Here is a 22106-nt window from a genome sequence, read left to right as displayed (position 1 = left end):
CAACAGTTACATAAAGTGTTGAGTGACAGGACAATAACACATATACCCTTCTATATACAAAAACAACCTAGAAAGACACATTTGATGGCTTTTGGAGAAAGCTTATCCAACCCAGGCTCAAATAAGTAAATAAAGCAAACACAACCAAAAACTCTAGGAGTAACAGCAAAAAAAGAACTTGAGGATAAACCAGAGAGAAAGGTGATTGACCATTTAAAATTGATGATGGCATACGATTAATAAGATGACAAATTTTGAAGATAGCACCAATCTAATAATGGTACGAGCATCTGAAACATAATGGTGCAAGCAACATCAAGCAAATGACAATATCTTCGCTCAACAACACCATTCTGTTGAGAAGAATGAGTACAAGTACTCTAATTCAGAATGTCATTATGTGAACAAAAAGAATGAAGAGAAAATTGCATGTATTCTAAGACATTATCAAAACGGATACTTTTCACAAGTTTGTCAAATTGGATTAAAATTTATTTATAAAAAAGCAAACCACGGGATAATTCAGTTCGATCTTTCAATAAAAAGAGTCATGATATATGTGAATAATCATCCACAGACACCACAATGTAATAAAAATCATATCAACCTTTTGTTCTTGACAGACCCCAAATATCCGTATGAATGACATCAAAAAGACTAGATTGACAACTCTCAATACGACTAGGAAAACAACTATGGTGATGTTAACAATCAGAAATGTGGGATTACCTGAAGCAGCCAAAATAGCTATGGGTGGAATAGGTCTTGCAGCCAATGTAGTCAACTTCTAAAGAATCTCTATCAACTATGTGGTAAGATCGGAAAAAGCAGCTCTAGATGCAGTCTAATAAGTGGAATTAGTAGAAGTCTTAGGAGGTTCTTCTAAGCCTGATTTGCCTAACCAAGTTACCCTACTAATCCCAACAAAACTGCTCAGTGTGGCCAATGTACCTATAATAGGTACACTTCAGATCACCACCACAGCCACCTCCACGACTACTACAACCTCCTCTACCACGACCTCCTTTACCTCAGCCACGAGAAGAGTCGGATGAACCACTAGAAATCAAACTTGACGACTCTTTAGTAATTGTAGAAAAGACACTCCTAAGAGAAGCACGTTGAAGATGAGAGAAGGGATTGGTAGTAGTTGGTAAAGACTCACTAGCAGGAATCTAACCCATCAAAGAAGCATATTTTGGATTTAAGTTTAAAAGAAACAATGCAACCTAAAATTCTTCTCGCTGCCTTTTTTAGGTATCAAAATCTATAGTCAAGGACTAGTATTGCTGAAATTCTTCCCACGAACCTCGGAGAGAGCTATAATACTCACCCAGGATCTCTCTCCTTGTTTAATAGTGAACATGGCCTCAAATTGATCATATAACCTAAATATGTTTCTTTCTTGATAGTGCATATCTTGTATGGCTAGCCAGATCTGTTTTGTTGTATCCAAATACATCACATTGAAGAAAATAGAAGGTATCATACTATTCCAAACCCATGTCATAACCAGGAAATTATCACTTTGACAATCTTCATTCTGTTTGTCATCCCCAAGGAGGTGGATCTTCAACCAAAACCCTTAATTTCTTCTTAGCACAAAGGAATACTCGTATAGAGTGTGACCATAGGAGATAATTAGTATCCTTCAATTTAATTGAAGTGATTTGAACCCCAACACCAACAGCAAGTCATGTATTTGCCATCCAAAACCCGAAAAAAATCAAAAAATCAAAGTGGAAGAAAAAAATCAAAAAATTTCAGAATATTCATAGGAATATCCCAAGGGGGTGGTTGAAATTGGAAGCCCTAAAAATTCTAGTATAAGAGAAATCTAAAAACCCAACGAGACCTAAAAAACTAAATTTCGGGAAAATTTGCACTTTTTGGTGGAGAAGATGAGGAAGCCCAAAAAGAGAAAAAACATCCCAAAATACCTTACGAAAAGGGTGGCAGGTTAGGAATACCCTATTCCTTCAAACCAACCCTAGAAATGAAAATCCGTCTCGAGAGTCGAAAACCAATTCCTCAACCATTCATAAACACCTTAAACAAACACAAACCAAACCCTAGATAAACATCTAAATCAAACAAACAAACCTCAAACACCTAAATCCCTTTTTGGAACCAATGTCTTAGTGTTTGGAACTACCGAACTGAAGAGAGAGAAAGGGAATAAGAAAAGGGAAGGGAAGAAAAGAAGAGAAATCAAGCAGATTTAATGGTAGAAGTGTTCTAATACCATGTTAGAAGATTAGGGTTAAAGAGAAAAGAAGGAAACTAGATAAGAGAATGAGTAACCCTCAACAGCGTTCGGGCTCTTCTATATTATAAACATGTGGCTAGTCGTGTGGGCCAACACAACATTAAATATTAACTCTAACAGTGATTAATTTATATATCCTTATGGATGTTAGTGAAATGGTTCATAAATATTGTTTAATGAGGGATTTGATGATAATGCCTTGATCTTATTTTTTTTTTTTAATAGTGTGTTATTTTGCTCAAAAGATATGTTGATAGTTGGACTTTTTTTAGCATAATAAAATGTATAATATAATTTTGTGTGGAAACATGTTACAATGCATAGATATTTTATGCTCAAAAAATATACTGGAAACTTAGAATAAATGTTTAATTATTATATTTAGCATATTTTTGCATAAATATATTTTATTATATTTTTAGTTTTTTTTCCATTTTGTTCTCGTTTCTTTCACTTTTTTTCTAGGTTCTCTGTTGTTTTAAACTCGTATTAGGACTTGGTAACTATGTCTAACAAATCTTCGAATCTTTACCTTGTAACCGATGCTATTTAACCATAAGAAATTATACTTTTTTTGTCACACCCCAAAATCCTAACACGCATCCCCATGATTAAGTATTAGAATCTCGAGGTGTAAGAAATTTCCCATACATAAATAAATACATATAACTAAATAATTTCAACCAATGATATCATATATAGCAACGAAAACATATAGTTATGCAATACATAAACAAAACAACAATCCTATCTCACAACCCCCTTTATTTATGTATAACATAAGGAAATATTGGCACATACTGCCAAGAATATACTAACCTGCACTCTCAACATAAACCTACTATCTACTGAATCTCACAACACACAAACCTACTGATCTCAAAACTACAACAATCATAAAGTTGATCATCGATCACAGGAACTTCATGAGACTGAGATGATTGGTAGGGTGAGTAACAAGGGAGTTACTCAATAAGAAAGTACGACTATTCTTCTCTATCCAAACTCCTTAACAAATTGCAAATGAAGTGATGCTCCAGAACAACTTCTCACCTATGAATGAGAATCCAAAGGAAGACCAAGAAGCAAAAAGAACCCGAATTGTTTTAGGCAAGCAAGTTGATACTCCGAACAACTTGAAGAAATGAACCCAAATCTCTCAAGTGAAATTGCAATGGAGTAGAAAATGATCCAATGATTCCCCATTTCTCAAACACAACAAATAACTCACGCCGAACATTCCTCGCCGCATCAAAAAGTCTACCGTTTGGATTCTACCTAATGCCGCGGTCCAAGTAAAAAAAAAAATGCTACTTTCCTTGGCACTTTTGGTCCCCAAATAGCGACATGAGGAAAAGAAAGCCCTTCAATATCACACAAAAAGTAATAGAATGACTGCATCGAAAACCTCCCCTCCATGTTCACCATCCTCACTCTCTCATCCTCTATCTACACCTCTAAGATGAGCGAAGAAGTGCCAACAATTAACCTACCAACCTTCTCCATCTCCCAATCATTGAACATTCTACGAAAACCTAGAAGGTCAATGTCTTCAACCGGTAGGATTACTAGAATCCACAAGAGGAATAGGTTTGAAACCTTTTAAGAAAATTAGAATTTATTTTTATTATTCTCAATTTTCGGATTTGGAGCTCCTTATATAGATAACTCAATCATAAAAACTTAGAATCCTACTAAAATACTAAAAATTAGCATTCCTAACTTATCTATAACATAATAGCAACTTTCTAATCCTATTGCAACTCAATTTGGATAGTTCTAAGCACTTGTAATAAGAATCTAAATAATAAAAATTAGAAACTAACAATGAATTATACTCTTAACATAACTTTGAAATTGAAATCCTAATAGAACTAGGATTAACATAACTGTGTGTACGAAGTCGACCGTACACAATCTCAAATAGTGGTTTCCCAATAGAGCGATTAACCACATTATTGTACGCAAACTTAGCTTGGGCAAGAGCAAGGTCCCACTATTTAGATTTCTCACTAGACAAACTCCGCAAAATATTGCCCAAGGTTCGATTTACATCCTCTGTCTGACCATCTATCTATGGATGACACATACTACTGAACTGCAATGATGTATCCAATCATTTCCACAAATTACGCCAAAAGTGACTTAAGAATTTACTATTACGATCAGAAGTGATAGTCTTGGGTATACTATGCAAACGCACAACTTCTTTAAAGAACAAGTTGGCAATGTTGGTAGCATCCGATGTCTTCTTGCATGGAATGAAATGTGCCATCTTTGAAAACCTATCGACTACAACGAAAATAGAATCCATACCCCGTTGAGTCCGCGGAAGATCCAACACAAAGTCCATAGAAAGATCTTCCCATGGTGCATTAGGCATTGGCAATGGGGTATAAAGACCTGTTTTCTGTGTTTAAACTTTGGATATTTGGCAAGTACATCGTTGTACATACCATCCCACGTCTCTCCTCAATTGTGGCCAAAAATACCGTTCTTCAACTAGAGTTATGTTTTTGTCACACCATACATGACCTCCAAGTCTTCCACCAAGTTTTTCTCGAATGACATATTTTCACAATGAGCTCTTAAGAATACATAACCGAATTCTTTTAAACAAAAAACCATCCTGAATTTGGTATTCACTTGAACTTGGTTGTTTTGATATGCATCTAGCCCATTCATCCTTAAAATCTTCATCATCAACATACAAATCTTTCAAATAATCAAACCCAATTGCCTCACTTTTGATTGTCGTAAGGTCACTCGTCAACTTAAAGCATCTACTACCTTATTATGTTCCCCAGACTTGTGTTTCAATACGAACGTGAACTCCTGGAATGTTGTAATCCACCTAGCATTCATGCGATTTGGAGTTGTCGAACTATTGATGAACTTTAAGGCTTGATGATCGGTATGTAATATAAACTCTCTCTACACTAGGTAATGCTTCCAATGTCTTAAAAACTGAACCACGGAATACAACTCTAACTCGTCCGTGGACCACCTCTTTCTAGCATCACTCAACTTCTCACTATGTAAGGCAATTGGTCGACCTTCTTGGGAAAAGACAACTCTAATGCCTACTTATGAGGCAATCACAATCCACTTCGAACAACTTCTCAAAATTGGGCAAAGCCAAAACAGGGGCAGAAGTCAACTTCTCATTGATCAATGCAAAACTCTGCTCAGCCTTTTCCGTCCACCGGAACTGTTTTTGTTTCATGCAATCTGTTAGTGGTGTTGCAATGCTGATGAAGTTCTTCACAGAGCGCCTATAGAATGTTGCTAACCTATGGAAATTGGGTAGCCCTTACTTTATCTTCATCAACTTTGATTCCCAAAACACTTACCACGTACCCCAAAAATGTAAGACTATCAGTCATAAATTTGCACTTCTTAAGATTGATATACAAGTTATTCTTTTGAAATATAGTGAACACATCCCATAAGTGTTGAACATGTTCTTCCTCATCACAACTATAAATTAATATATCATCAAAAATAAACCACCACAAACCATCCAATGAAGGGTTTGAGAACCTGATTCATCACCCTCATAAACGCACTTAGTACCTTGGCCAACCCGAATTGCATCACCAACCATTCATAGGGTTTTGAAAGTTGTTTTCAACTTGTCACCTGGTCTTATGCGAATTTGGTGGTACCCACTTTTTAAATCTATTTTAGAAAACACCTTAGACCCCTCTAGCATATCGAGCATGTCATCTAGTCGTGGTAGAAAGAACTTGTAGTTCACGATTATTTTGTTGATGGCTCTACTATCTATGCACATCCTCCAACTCCCATCTTTCTTTGGAGTCAACAAAGCTGGGACAGCACATGAACTCATATTTTCCTTGATAAATCCCTTACGAATCAATTCTTCAAATTGATTCCGTAGAATTTCAAACTCTTTTGGGCTCATCCTATAATGTGGTAGATTAGGCAAGCTTGCACCAAGAACCAAATCAATATGGTGTTGAATATCTCTCATAAGAGGAATCCCATCTAGAAGGCCTTCAAGTACAATCCTCTCAAATTCAACCAGCAAAGGTTTCGCCCTTTTAAGGACTTCCAGAACCTTATTTTTCTTCACTTTTCACTACTAAGTCATACGTATCTCCCATTTCCTTGGACCCTTGTAAGATGTCACTAACAATTAAGAAGGATTGCCCCTCCACTTTAGTAGTTTTAGGATGATTCTCTCCTTTCATAGGGCCAAAGACAATTTTAATCCCATCCTTAGAACATGAACATGTTGTTTTTGCCTCTATGGGTAGAATCTACATCATACTACCAAGTAGCATATGGCAGGCATCCTATCAACCATAAGTAACCATATCATTGTAAAATTTACCAATTGAAAATGGAATTTGACATTTTGCAGTTACCTTTGTTTCACCTACCTTCTTGATCCAATCGATTGTATATGGGGCGAGATGTTTCTCAGTCCACAACTATAGCTTGTCAACCATGGTCTTAGATACAATGTTTTCACTATTGCCATCATCTATTATCAAATCACAAACCCTTTGGTTGACTGTACACCAAGTCTTGAAGATGCTTGTCTTTGTGGATCGATTTATTGCCTTGATGTATACATCAGTCTACGAACAACAAGAGAAACTCCTTCGTCTTCGTGAGTCTAAGTCATTTGTTCCACTTCTTCTACTTTTTCTTTAGGATCTGATTCATCATCATTTACTACTTCAGTACGAGTTGTTAGATTAGCCGCTGGATGTTGTGGGCACTCATTAGAACGATGTCCTAGTTGATTGCAGCGAGAACACTTATTCAATGTGGGTGGGCATAAGGATTTGAAGATGAACCTGATTAGTATTGGCTTTTTCAATTGACTTAGCTTAACTACTCCCCGAATCTCGATTTGTAACATGTGTTTGGGTATTTTCTCAAAACGGTGCTTTACCTCGATTTAGTTCCGATTACGATATTGTCATAGTGGTCACAATCTTCCCAAAAGCCTGATTCCACCAACTTGGATGATCCAATAGGGTTTCAACTCTTGTTGCTAACTGAACTGCATCATTCAAAGTGTAAACAAGTTATAATGAAACCCTTTCTTAGATGGCCACACACAATCCACCCAAAAACCTAGCTAATTGTTGCGATACTGTTTCAACAAGATCATTACGGGCTAACAGTTGAAAGAATTCAGCAACATAATCCCAGATTGAGTGATTTCCTTGGCGACAATTTTGGTATTGTTGGAATAGTACCTAATCATAGTCCATAAGGAGGAAGCGTTCCCTCAATAGTTGTTTCACTCTCTGCCAAATTCAGATTGGGGCTTTGGCTTGTCGAGTTCGTGCCAACTGCAACTACTCCCACCAAGCCGAAGCTCCTCCATTAAGCTTGTAAGCTACAAGCTTAACTTTCTTTTCTTCCGCAATACCCATGTAATCAAAAAAATGTTCCACATTCAAAAGTCAATCAAGAAAATCCTCTATATGACCGTTGAAAGAAGGAAAATCAACCTTAATATGGAAGTCTCGATCTCGCATTACACCCCTTCGTTCACCATGTTGACGTACTATATCATTAATCTCTTCATCACAAGACTTAGGGTATGTTTGATTGCATGGAAAGTCACTTTCCATGGAATTTGAAATCCATGGAAAATTAGTTGTGGAAAATAGGTAGGGTTGGAAAATCAAATTCCATTGTTTGATTTCACTTGGATAAAATCATGGAAAAAATATAAGAAAAAAGAAGAGGAGAATGAGGAAGAAGATGAGAGGAAGAAGAAGATGGCGAGGAAGAGAGAGGGGGAAGGATGTGGCGACGGTGGCGAAGGCGACGGCTACAGTGACGGTGGCGGCGGCTACGGCGACGGTGGAGGCAGCGACGGCGACAGTGGAGGCGGCGACGATGGCGGCGATGGAGGTAAGTGAGGAAGATGGGGGGGGGGAGAACGTGGTGGTGGTGGTGGCGGAGGAGGTGAGGGATGGAGAAGGAGAAAAAGAAAAAGAAGAAGAGAGAGAGAGAGAGAAGGTAGTCGGAGACAGAGCCGACGGGGACGGCGATGGTGACGACGGCGAGGTTAGTGTAATGGTGGTGGTGGTGGTGGTAGTGATGGTGGTAGGGAAGAATTGAGGATGGAAAATATGTGTGGATTTCATTTTCTCACCCATATGGGTGGGAAAGTGAAATCCATGATTTAGTGGACTTTTTGAATGGGGTGGAAAATGAATTTCCATTTCCATTTGCAATCAAACACTTGAAAAATGTCATTTTCCATGGAAATTGATTTTCCACCCTATTTTCCATGTGCAATCAAACATACCCTTACTTTCATTGTCTCGCCCATAGTCACCAAAGTCATCGATTTTTTGAATAAATCGCAATTAAATCGATGTTTTTTCAACTGGTAATTAAATCACGAAATTCGTGATTAAATCGTTTAGTATTTTTTTGTTAGAAATTTTAAAAAAGATGTTTTTTCAAAATTTATTAAACTTTGAGGGATGTCTTAAATATTTGGTAAAATGAAAAAGGTTAAATTGTAATAAATAAAACTATCTCCAAAAATAAAACCCAAATCACTCTTCGTTGTCTTTATTGAAACCTAAAGAGAATCGAAGAGAAAACTAAAAAGAGGAAGCCCTAGAAATTTCGGTTGTCTTTGTGATTGCGACTGCAAGCCTACAACTCTCGACGACGACTCTCGCTCCTGCAAATCCATGTCTCAACTCTCGATGACGTCATCTTCCTCAAACTTAGCCACTAATTGCTTCTTGATATTTGCTTTGAAGAAGAAGAAGAGCAGCCTAATAGGTATATGCCTCTCTCTCTCTCTCTCTAAAGTCGAATGGATTTCGAGTTGGATTTGATCCCTTGTATTGCGCTACTTGTGCATACTCAATATAAGTATAGCATTAAAAGTTTGCTTATATTAGATTATACATCTTAAAAGCATATTAAATGTTTGATAAAATGCCAAAGCCTGAACTGTGTTTTTTTATTTGGCCTCTTTAATGTTGCAATATATTTATTCTTATTGCATTTTTTAATGTTATTATTGCTAAATATATTGTGTTATTTGTTATTGTAATTTTTTTAATGTTATTGTTGTTGAATCTGTTATATGTTATTTGTTACTAGCTTGTTGCAATTTATTTTTTAATATTATAGTTACTGAATTTAAATCACTGTTAATTCTCTTTATTTGTTAAATACTCCCTATGTTTGTATGTTATTGTTGTTGAATTTATTATCTGTTAGTTTTTGCTGCAATTTTATTTTTTAATGTTACTATTGTTGAATTTAAATTGATATCAATTGTGTTTGAATGTTTTAAATACTTTCTATAGCTTGTATTTGTATGTTAGAAACATAAAACATAAATGTTAATTTTTCAATGTATATCAAAATTCAATACATATTTAAGTATATATATACACGTTGTTTTTAACTTTTATTTGTTATTCATTATAGAATGCCGAGAGGAAAGGATCCATTTTGGGAATACTTAATCGAAGAAGAGGGTAAGATTAAGTGTAAATTTTGTCAAGAGTCTTTCGTAGGGACGATAATAAGAATGAAGACTCATTTATCAAAATTACTTCAAAGGAATGTTCGGCCATGCCCTTCAGCTCCCGATTCGATCAATAATAAAGCATTAAATGCTATAATAAAGATTGAAGGGAGAAGAAAAAAGTAAAAGATAACAGATTATGTGACAAAATCATGTAGTGGTAGTACGTTTGGAGGCGGCAGTAGTTCGACGGGACCTACCGGTTTAAAACAACTGGGAAGCTCACAACAATCGACAATCATTTCGCTCAGGAAGAAGGAAGAAAAGAAGATTGTTGACAAAGCCATGGTTAAAATGGTTGTTGCAAACAATCTACCTTTTAACTTGTCGAGAACGGTAGAGTTTCAAAAAGTAGTGACTGCAATTTCTAATCATGGTCAAGGATATGTTCATCCTTGTAGTGAAATGGCAAGAACCAAAATTTTAGCATCTTCAAAGGGAGAAGTATAGGAATATATTGAAGAAATCAAGAAATCTTGGATTGTTTCTGGATGTACCCTTATGTCAAATTTGTGGACCGATGAGAGGAAAAGGCCACATATTAATTTGTTAGCATCTTGTCCGAAAGGGACAATTTTTTTGAAATCCGAGTGCACTGTTGGGAAGAAGGATGCCAATTACATAGCAAATTTTATTTGTTTTCATATTCAATAAATAATAATGTATTTGTTTCTTTATTAGAAATTTGATGAGATATGTGGGGGAGTGAGGCTCCAAATCTTCAGAAGTTAGCAATCAAATTGCATATCCAACCTTGTAGTGCCTCTAGATGAGAAAGAAATTGGAGTGCTTTTAAGGTTGCACATACTAAGAAGAGAAATAGATTGGAGTCAAAGAAGTTGCTTGACTTAGTATTTGTTTGGATGAACATGCATTTTATGAAGACGTGTGAAAAAAGAGAAGAAAAAAATTCAGAACCAATCATCTTGGACAAAATTTCAGCCTTCCCAGATATCCCAAATGATGAAGAAGTAAGAGGGGATAATGTCAATGAAGATGATGGTGACAATCATAGTGATGGAGCATCAGAGAGTACGTATGGAATGGAGGATTATGTTCGAGTTGATGATTTTGATGAGTTGATGAATCGTAGTTTTTGATTTATGATTGTAACGCTTTTGTATTTTGAAGTTTGAACTATTTTAAGAGGGTGGGTGTTACTTTTTTTGTGAATTTATGAATGACATCAGTTTGGGATTTTATGATTTATTCTTATGGTTTAACATAGGATTTAATGATATAAATGATAATACCACTTAGTAGAAAAAATTACATTGTACTAATACCATCTCAATTTTTTAGTTTTTTTTTTAACTTTTTCCCTTGCCAACTTATTCTCAAACCCCAACTTGGTGACTATGGGCTCGTCTACAAATGTTCATAACCCTCAATCCTTGAACATGTTGATCTTTATCATTAATTATGATTCGTTCATTACCTTAGATCTGATTCTTATGCAAAGCCTAAGTTAACTGCTCGATTGCGGTTTGCATAGTTTGCAACTATCGTTGAGTCTCTCATTGAAATGATTTGAAGGTTCCTATGGTTACGACTCGATAATCTAGAGCATCATCTATGAGATTTGTCGAACTTGATCCGTCTTTCGTTGCCATAAGAATGAGGACCTCACTCTGATACCAATTGACGTAGCGTATCATAGCGTGAAGTAAATGACAATTATGAACCAAGAAGATCACCGTCTTCAACCGGTAGGATTACTAGAATCCAAGAGAAGAATAGATCTGAAACCTTTTTTTTTTTTTTTTTTAATCAAAATTTATTTTTATTATTATCAATTTTTGGATTTAGAAAACTCCTTATATAGAAAACTCCATCATAACAACTTCGAATCCTACTAAAAATTGGCATTCCTAACCTATCTATAACATAATAGCAACTTTTTAATCATATTGCAACTCAATTTGGATACTTCTAAGCACTTCTAATTAGATCCTAAATAATAAAAACGAATTTTAAACAAATTAGAAACTAACAAGGAATTGTACTCCTAACATAACTATGAAAGTGAAATCCCAGTAGAACTAGAAATAGAAATCCTATTAAAACTCTAACTAGAATTGTAGATGTCCTACATCAAAAGCCCACTCTCCACCCACAAATCTTCTAAAAGTGGAGATTGGTAACTTTCTTCAAAGACATGGACTATAAAGATAGGAATTACTCCCTAAGGGGGCAAGAGCCACAAAAAGTTTCCTCCCAAAATCTCACCATGTTACCTTTACCCACCTTAAACTTAGCTCTCACCTTGAACAATAGGACAGTCTTCATGTTATCTTTCCTTGGACTGCTCCCATGCGAGTGTCTAATTGTCCCACTCTCACCCCAAAGACTCAAAACCAAACTTGGTGCAAACTTAGAGGATCATAGACTTTAGAGTGGTATTAAAGGAGGATTTTTCACGTTGAGATCTATGTATGTTTCCGGGCTACCGCTCTCGCCTTCAACTTCCAGATTCCGACCATCGATGCTGGATAGAGTTACTACGTTGGATTAGTTGATTAGACAAGTATTCCAAACGCCCAATTGTTGCTCACTGTGTCTCAATGACGCTAAGAGTGCTCATTTTAGAATGGCAAAGAGGATCCTTTGGAGTCTCCTTCCGTTCACTATTTCTTGAGGGGTTTGGAGGGAACGGAATCGACACATCTTTGAGGATAAAGAGTGCAATCTGCAAGATCTTAAACTAGACATCTTTGGGTTATTGTAATTTTGGGGAAAAGCCTTTAAATTATTCAAGGGAACTTTCTTTGAGGATTTTCTAGTGCATTGGGATTCTATTTGTAATTTACATGTTTCTTAGTCGCTTGTGTTTTCACTCTTTGATGAGTGTTGTACAGTTGGGGCCTTCTCATCCTCATTTTAATGTGGTATACATATAAAGTCAACAATCAAGGGTTCCGACAAAAAAATTGTAATTATTTAAGCTTTCACTTAACTAAGTCTAGATCTATCGTTCGAGATTATTTTAAATTAATTTTTTTTTTTTAGATTTGAGTTGTTTGCAGGCTTTATTTTTATGTTTTTTTGGGCTTATTTTCAAGTTTTATTGGTCCATGGTCTTAGTATAATATATAAGGGCAATTAGTAACTTTAGTTTATATTTTATTTAAGTTTATTAGGGTAAAAAAATTAGGAGAGAGAAAGTTACGAAACTTAAGTTACTTTATTTGGTATTTTAGTTTTATTAGGACTCTTTAGTTGATTTTCCTTATTTATAAATTGTATTAGTGTTTATTGACAAAGAATAAATGGAATAAACAAAATTACATAAGTCTCTATTTTCTTTTAAATGTTAATGCATTCAATGTGATTGATGCATGGATCATTTTTTTTTTCCTTTCTTTAATCTTCTTATCCTCTATCTTCTTCTTCAATCCATCTTTTCTACTCTCTCTTTTTTTTAAGATCAAGAAATCATCAAGACCCCTCTAATCCTTTCAAAAAACCACCCATAAAATCTGTTTTCTTGATCTTTTTTTTTTTTTTTAATTCTTAATTTTTTTTATTTCCTGAAATCTTGAATCTTGAATTTCTTAAATTCTTGATTCTTGATTCTTAAATTCATGATTCTTGATCCTACAAACCTCAACACTTAAACATTTCTCCAGTCTCTTAACCATTAATCATTACCCTATAAACCTTAGCCTTTAATCCTTTACTTACCCTATAAACATTAACATTTAAGCCATTTCATCTATCCCATTGAAAATGTCGTAATTGTGAAAAAAATTATTTTACTTTTTTGGGTTTACTCATCCTAGCCCAAATCCTTAACCTAATCCCCAACCAGATTTCCCTAAACCCCCTTATTTTCCCCTTCTTCCCTCTTCCCTCACTGTCCTACATCACAATTCTAATCAAATTTAAACTTATTAAAAAAAGATTGCCAACCTCCTATAAGGGCACCCAAAGGGAGCCCAACCCAAAAAAGCTGCAGTAACGCACGAATGGAACCCTACTAACGGGTAACACCTTGCTCTTTCTCATATTCACTAGGATGCCAGAGACGGCTTCCAAACAACATAAAAGGCCACCTAATCTCCTCATCTAATCTAAGGAAGCATCAAGAAAAACTAATGTATCATCTGTGAATTGAAGGTGAGAAACCGTAGTATCCCCGGCACCAACCAAGAACCCAAATGTCTCCATTCGCCACTCCTCTATCCCATTGCAATAGTGTCCCCGACGACCCATTAAAATCCCAGGTAAGTCTCCATTCAATTGGCCCCATCTCTATCTCACTACATCATTTGGTATCAATACCTACATCCTCAGGATTCATATAATGTGGGAGTCAACGATTTGACACTTCATCTCAAGATCCACGTCGTTGAAGACGTGATGGGGGGACATCAGAGTTCATGGGCCTAACCTATTTGGATAATGTTTTAGTTTTAGGATTTTATTTTATTTTAATTATTGGGCTTTAGTTATAGGCATTTTCATTTTTTTAGTCTTATTTACTCTAAAAATTTATTATTAAGTTAGTGTAGGAATTTAATTTAAATCTAAGTACTATTCATCTCACTTTTATTTAGACCTTATTTTGAGGGATCAAAACTTATCGTATTAAGTTGATTTGGTATCGTTGAAAGGTTATTCAATTACTTATCTAATAAGCCCATGATTTTGCGATTTCGATAAGTTTTGAGAAAGTTGTGGTCAAAATACTGGTAGGATATCAATTCTATATGGGATTTGCATCTCAAGGTCAAAAGTGTCAATTTTTATGTAATTTTAAAATTAGGGATTTGAGTATAACCTATATATATATGGCTATTGTAAATGATTTCAAAGAATTGATGAATGAATAAATATACATTATTGCTTTCTTATTTTGAATGTTGGTACATTCAACATAGTTAACGCAATGAAAATCATTGAGGTGATTCCAAGGTAAATATATCGTTTTTTCTTATCTTTCTTTTTTTCTATAATCTTTTTTTATCCCTCATCTTCTTCTTCAATCCATATTTTCTACATTGTTTTTTGTTTATTTGTCAAAGATTAAGAAACTATCAAGAACTCTCTAATCCTTTCAAAATTCTTGAAACATTTTTCCTCTCAAAAACCATTAATCATTTCCCCATTATTTTCACCTTTAATCCTTACCCTACAAACTTTAACCTTTAACCTTTCCTTTGCCCTATTGAAAATATCGTAATTTACAAAACTTTGCATTTTACATTTCAATAGCCAATTTAGATTTTGTAAACCCTTTTCTTATTGTCACCCAAATGCTTAACTTAATTTCAAAGCCACCCAAATCAAATTCCTTACCACTTGTGTTTTCCTCTTCTTCCCTCATTATCCTTCATCATAAGGCCTTGCCCATTGGAGGTAGGGTCTTCAAAGGAGTGGATTGGACTTGAAATCCAATCCATTTAAATAGATTATGTAGGGGTTGGATTGATGATGTAACAAAAGAATTGATGCCAATCAAAAATGTAATTTTCTATTGATAAACAATACCGCTTACAAGATAGATTCTCGAAGATCTATTACAAAATAAAATGGAAAATGAAAAAAGGATAAAAGGATAGATTCGTGGATGATTCCACCCAATGACAAGGAGAACTCAGCTTAGCGAATTGAGGATCAATTCAACTTGTCAAGCACTCAACCTGAATTAGAAAAGTTGCACACCCTTTCTCATAATTCCATCCAGAATGAAAGAAATTCGAAAAATATTCATCAATTGTCTCCTCATACTTGTGAAAATGAAATTAGGGCGCTGTGTATAGGATTTGTTCTCAACCCCCAACTATTATTTAAGACAACATTTTTATTACAAAAAAAAAATAGGGAAATTTACCAAATCAGTATATAAAAATTGAAAAATTACCAAAGCGATGCACTATTCATCTTAATTCAGAAAATGATCAATTACCGTTTTTTAGAAATAATTTATTTCACCAAAATAGTATAATTTGAAATGAACAATGTTTAATGCCAAAAATGCCCGTTCTACATTTTGTTTCTATAAAATAGTATAAATATCATCCCCTGTTTAAGTAGATAGATAAAAATTAACGGTTTTAGTAAAGTGATGTTTCCCTTCAAGATTTATTTTATTTAATCACTCAATACTAAAATAGTTACATTTCCATCTATTTACTCAAATAGGGGATGTATAATGTTTTACAAAATAACGGGGATGTGTAGTTTTGGTATCAAAACATCATTCATTTCAAATTTTATCGTTTTGGTAAAATAACTTATTTCCATTTTCAAAATTAAGATGAATAGTTCACCATTTTGATTATTTTTCAATTTTTGGTGCATGTTTTGGTAAATTGCCCTAAAAAATATCATACCTACCCAACCTACTTAATTATTCAACTTTCCAAGCACCTAACTTCATGTAACACTTCAAGGTGAGAGCACCTTCCCAAAAGCATGGGATGCCCCTCCTTATTTTTGTTGTAGGCTCATTGAACCTAGCTTTTTCTTTATGTTAAAAGCAAGCTCCATCTTTTCGACTTCTTGATGTAAGACAGTGGGGGAAGAAGAGAAAAAAAAAATGGGGGCGGTTAAGGAATCTGGTTTGGGATTGGGTTAAGGATTTGGGCTAAGATAAGGAATTTGATGCAGGAGGATGAGGGAAGAAAAAGAAATTTGGGGGGTTGGAGAATTTGGTTTAGAATTTTGGGTAAGGAATAAGGATTAGGGATTGGGTTTATGGTAAACCCAAAAGGTAAAATGAAAAGTTATGCAATTATTGTATTTTTCAATATAGTAAGGGAAAGGGTTAAGGTAGAGGTTTGTAGGTTAAGTATTTTTTCCATAACTTCCTCAAAAAGAAAAAACAATTGGATTTGCAAAAAATTTGATTTGTTTGATAGGTAACTGATTAACCTTTTATATGACAAGAAAATCAATATAATACGACAAGTTTTGACCTCTCAAAACAAGGCTTAAGGAAAAATAATGTGCTGCTCAGACTGCAATCAAATTTCTAATAACTAAAAAACAACTCAAACCAAGAATGTAATATATCTATCTAACTAATTAATACTAACCCTAATAAAATAAAAGTGATGAAAAAAAATCTAGACCCAAACAAGTAGAAACCCAAAAAAATTGTCATTGGAGCATGTGACAATTGGCTTGGTTTGTGTCCCGCATTATTTACGCACGTTAGGTAAAAGTATAAGAAAATGTAATTCACGATCAGCAAAGCCTTATTCCAATATCTGGGTCAATTAAATGATTCTTCCTCTTCCATTCAATTACTTATAAGGCATGTCTTGTGGTAATTTAAATGTTTCTGAATGTGTCCACTCCATCAATCCATATCATTTTTTGGTTTCAAACTGCAAGCTCCTTCTAACTGGGGTTGCTATCGGTCCTCGTTACACATGACCAAAACATGATAATTGACTTTCCTCTTGTATATTACAATTGCAGCTACCATATTTTAAAAACTGCATTCATTTCTGACTTCATCAATGTAAATCGCTGCAATCAATTATGGGCCCACCAATTTTTACGCAAAATGGCTCCAAAATTTGAAGCAAAAAAGAAATGGCTGCAAACAATTAAAAAATTGCCTCACACAATCACCACATCTGCATACCAACCTCGTTCGTTAAGCATACTCATGCATCATGCTTGTCTTTCTATATTAAGTGTAATAATAAAACCTAATAATTGAGTAATAATTTACTGATTTTATTGAATGCATGGACGGCTTTTAAAATTAACAGTGGCAATTACATTGGCATGTTCGAAAAATTCAGGTTCTCAACATTGAAAAAACACGATTAGATACAATAAGCAATGATCATATACAAGGCGAGAGAAACAATAAGAAGTAAAATTAAAATTAACTACTAACTACGAAATAATATTCAATACAGATCAAAAGAGGTATTTAAACTACAATAATAAAAGGGTGAAAAACAAATAATATTTAATACAGATCATTTGAGCGCATATTAGGTCACTGTCATAGGATATTATATTGTATCACAACTACATAAATATATATAGCAAGGAAATAAAACTCCAAATGAAAGCATACCTCAGCAACAGAGTGCATCCGACATGATTCCTTCCAGGTTGTGATGAACTCCTCCATGGTATCACCACTAAGCATAAGGTCACCAATATTATCCATATCTCTACGTGCTGATTGACTTTTAGCACTTTGGGATTGCCTATCATTGCTCTCTTGGAGAAGATCCTGATCAACCTCATTCAAATCAGCATTGCTTTTTTTGGGTAATTTGTGAGAATAAGGGGCATCAGCACTTTGAGCCCCAAATTTTCTTCTTTTCCTCTTCTTGTACCTTAAGCTACCACTAACAGGGGATGGCTGACTACCTGTTTCCATTTTCAATCCAATCCGTACCATCTCTTCATCCGCTGATGGGTAAGGGCAGGTACTCACACGTTGATCACAATTTTTTCTCTTTTCAGATGAAAGATTACCCTTACTGCTTAAAACATTGTCACCTTTGCAATCATCATCCGTATCACTTTCATCCTCTGAACTTGACGAAACAAATTTTAGGTGCTTATCACCAAAATCCTCGTGCATTGAAGAGAATGACTTGATGCTCTGAGATATATGCTTAAAACGACGATCCAGCACTTCTTTCTGAGAAAGAATAGAAGGATGATGATGTTTCAATTTTCTTTTCGTTTTCCTGGTTTGCATATTGGACAGCTCCTGGAGGTATTTATTTAATGTGGACTCTTCTGCTTTCATGGCTTCCTGTATAGTAGTAGTATGCATCCTATAAAAGATTTGAGACGGAACAAATTAAAAAAATGTAAATTCAGTATCAATTCATATTCATGAGAGATACAAGACATTTACCAGGTATTGGAAGTTTTGCAATATACGCACATGGTTTTGTAAGCTACAAATATGAATGAACATTGTAATTCATGGGGCCTGAACTGAATATAACATGGCATCATCTACTAATATCAGAAGTTAAAATCGGAACAAAAGATCAACTTCACCAGACTTGCATTTAATTCCAACTTACCCAGATACTTCAAAATGATGACATACCAACTCAACTGCAAATGCACTCCATGGCCAACCACTGCCATATCCATGCCATAAAATAACTTTTCAAGTTTGGTTGTGACAAGTAAGAAACCAAGTGGAAAGAAGGATGAGATCACAATGCAAAATGCAAAATTATAAAAACCCTTTTCCCTTTTTAGCTTGAGAGACGAGAAATTCAACAATGCTTTTGAAATTGAATACATATGACTAAAGATTTTTCCATTCTTCTTTGTGTGGGTACCTGCAACCTCATGGTTGCAGAGCAGCTTTTACATGTTCAGTGTTCCTGCCAGGTAAGTCAGTTTTTAACAAGATTATTTTATCACTAAAAAAAATGTGTGATACTGACAAGTGGGCACCAGGCAGCACATAGGTTTTGCACGTGACACAATAAATTCTTAAGTATTGGTTTTTTTTTTACAAAATATATTTTTTAGAAAAATCAAGGGTTGTCACAATAGATCCTATATGATGGATTGAAGATAAAATTGAATAGGTTACAATATGTTAAAAAAATAGTTTACCCACAGTTTGGATTTTCTGAGAAATTCACAGTATTGTGCTTGCAATAATATGCACTTAATCTATGTCGGACACATGTCATGGCATCCCACCAGCAAAGACTGGAGAAGTCAGGAATCATGATAGAACATGAGTAATCAGAAGTCATGAGAGAACATAAGAAGTAGGGAGTTGTGAGAAGTCGGGAGCATGGTAATCGTGAGTAGTTAGGACACCAAACATTCCCATTCACTATTCAGGTTGTCCATAAGAACAGATAAAGAGAAAAAAATTTAAATAAAAATCTAATCTTACCAATTGAAATTTGGACAGAAATAATTTTTGACAAGAGAAGCAAACTAGAGAATGGACGTACTTGCCAAAATTCGGTGATGAACCCCTCTCTTCCTCTCATCCCAACAAGAAATTTCACCATCAGATTAGAAATATTATTTATATGCATGCTATTTTCAAACTTCTCTAGGACAATATTTCAAGTAATCTTTGAGTGTCACCTAGCCCCCAAGGGGAGCTCAAGATAAAACAAGGGAAGGGATGCAACAGCACAACCTAATGATCCACAAGGTCACGATGATCTCATAGTTTCCAAACCAAACACGTTGATTTTTTCCCAAACATGAGATTGCTTCAAAGCAACAAAAAAAAAGATCAAACAAGCTAGTTGCTTGTAAGTCATCCCAATGAACAAGAGAATGTCATCTACGAATTCTAAATTAGTCAAATGATGTCTTCATTCTCAATCTTAAAACCCTCAATAAGGCTAATCTATGCCGCTCTCAAAAATTGTTCTAGAAAGTGCCCAGGAGAAATGCCATTTCTTGCTTATAAAAAAAATTATATCATTTCCTCCATCTCAAACCCTAAAACTTCTGGGGGAAAAACAATATAAGATCCACTAACCACCACAGAATAGAAAATTGAAGTGACATACTTATATTAAAAATACATATTTTAAACCAAAACCATTCTACCCAAGAGACAATCCAAGAATACCCAATGAACATGGTCATCAGTTTTCTCTACATCAACCTTACAAACAATCCTTGGAGTTTTTGCCTTGTTTCTAAAGCAATGATAGAATTTTTTTTATCAATGAAGAAAGTTCCCTTTGTCATCTTCTTCTAGGGTTTTTTTCTTCCCTGTCAAAAATTTGATTTCTTGTTTTTTGTGTAAATATGTTTTAAGGGCTTCCGTAAATCTTCTAACTACAAATATCTTCCTCAAGTCCTCAAGATTTTTTAGATGACCAGAGTTGGGGACTATATCCTTTAAATGTAGTTGAGTTTCTCTTTCCAAATCCTTTTTTATTTAAAAATAAATAAAGTGAAGTGAAACTAGATTTTTCCATACATTTTCTAGTAAATTTTTTTACTTACTTGTTTGTCATTTGGTTGTTTTCTTTTTTAATAAGTTTTGGTAGTGTAGAACAGGGGTCCGAGTATGTGCCACGTCAAGCAACTAATATGCCACCTAGGTATTCCATGTATGCGCCACATCAAGGACTAATGTGGTGACTAAGAGTGCCATGCATGATAAGTTCGTACACCAAGAGAGGAGCCGAACTGATGCAGGACGGTGAGGGAAGAAGATGAAATTTGGAGGGTTTAAGGAATCTGATTTAGGCAGATTTGGGCGACAATAAGAAAAAGGTTGGTAATAGAGTATAGGGTAGATTTGGAAAATAGATTAATGAAATAAGGGTTAAAGAAAATGGGAAAAGATTAAGGATTGAAATTTGTAGGTTTCAAAAATAAAGAATTAAGACTCGAAAATCAAGAATTAAGAATTCAAGATTTTTTGAAAAAAATAAATCAAGAAAAAAAAGTTCATGGATTGGTTTCTTGAAACTTGAAAGGATTAAAAGGTTCTTGATGGTTTCTTCATTTCTCACAATAGACGATAAGTAGAAAATTAAAGAGAGAAAAAAAATGATATTTACCTTGGAATCACCCTAATGATTTCCAAGACATCAACCACATTGAATACATCACCATTCAAAAGAAAACATTTTATTTATTTTATCATTCTCCTCATAAATAAACTCTAATACAATCTATAAATAAAGAAAATCAACTAAGAGTCCTAATAAAACTAAAATACTAAATAAAATAATCTAATTTCATAATTTTCTCCCTCCTAATTTTTCATCCCTAATAAATTTAAATAGAAGATAATTTAAAGTTAATATTGCCCCTAAATATTATACTAAAACCATGGGCCAAGAAAACATGAAAATAAGCCCAAAAAACATAAAAATAAAGCCTTAAAACAACTCAAAACTAAAAAAAAAAAATTAACTAATCTAAAATAATCTTGAATGATAAAACGATAAATCTAGACGCAATTAAGTGAAAACCTAAATAATTACAAATTTTTCGTCAAAAACCTTGACCGTTGGCTTGATTTGCGTTATGCATTACGAACATAGCTTTTATGGAATTAGTACTGGAGTTGCAAGCTGAGAGCCGATATCAACAGAGCATCAATAAAACATTATAGAAAACTAGCCACATGAGCACAAAACTGAGATTGTGGTGGTACAGGAAAACAATTATCGCCAAACCTATAGAAAAGTGACACATGGGTGCCCCAAGATTGATGTAGGACATCTACAATCCGAGTTAGAGCTTTACTAGTATTTCTATTTCTACTTCTAGTAGGATTTTTATTTATACTTCTAATAGGATTTCTATTTCATAGTTAAGTTA

General features: G+C 34.5%; 1 protein-coding gene across 2 annotated transcripts in view; it reads right to left on the bottom strand.

Annotated features, from left to right (window-relative positions):
• The window catches only part of NOV (Histidine kinase-, DNA gyrase B-, and HSP90-like ATPase family protein), a 107680-nt gene that overhangs the window by 54485 nt on the left and 31089 nt on the right, over nt 1–22106 (bottom strand). Inside the window, exons 1-2 of one of the 2 annotated variants that reach the window (XM_086427553.1) lie at nt 18676–18745; nt 17875–18592 (exon numbers count right to left, since the gene is read on the bottom strand). In XM_086427553.1, the coding sequence (XP_086283679.1) occupies nt 17875–18592; nt 18676–18707 (750 nt within the window). In that variant the 5' untranslated portion in view covers nt 18708–18745. Of the gene's footprint in view, nt 1–17874; nt 18593–18675; nt 18746–22106 lie in introns of those variants that run through there. The other variant, XM_086427552.1, reaches the window with a different exon arrangement.

The sequence above is a fragment of the Akebia trifoliata genome, chromosome 16 (genome assembly GCF_017979445.1).
Source record: "Akebia trifoliata isolate Shusen 1 chromosome 16, ASM1797944v1, whole genome shotgun sequence".
Taxonomy (NCBI): Eukaryota; Viridiplantae; Streptophyta; class Magnoliopsida; order Ranunculales; family Lardizabalaceae; genus Akebia; species Akebia trifoliata.
Note: the sequence above shows the minus strand (reverse complement) of the source record. Positions and strands in the feature narration are given on the sequence as shown.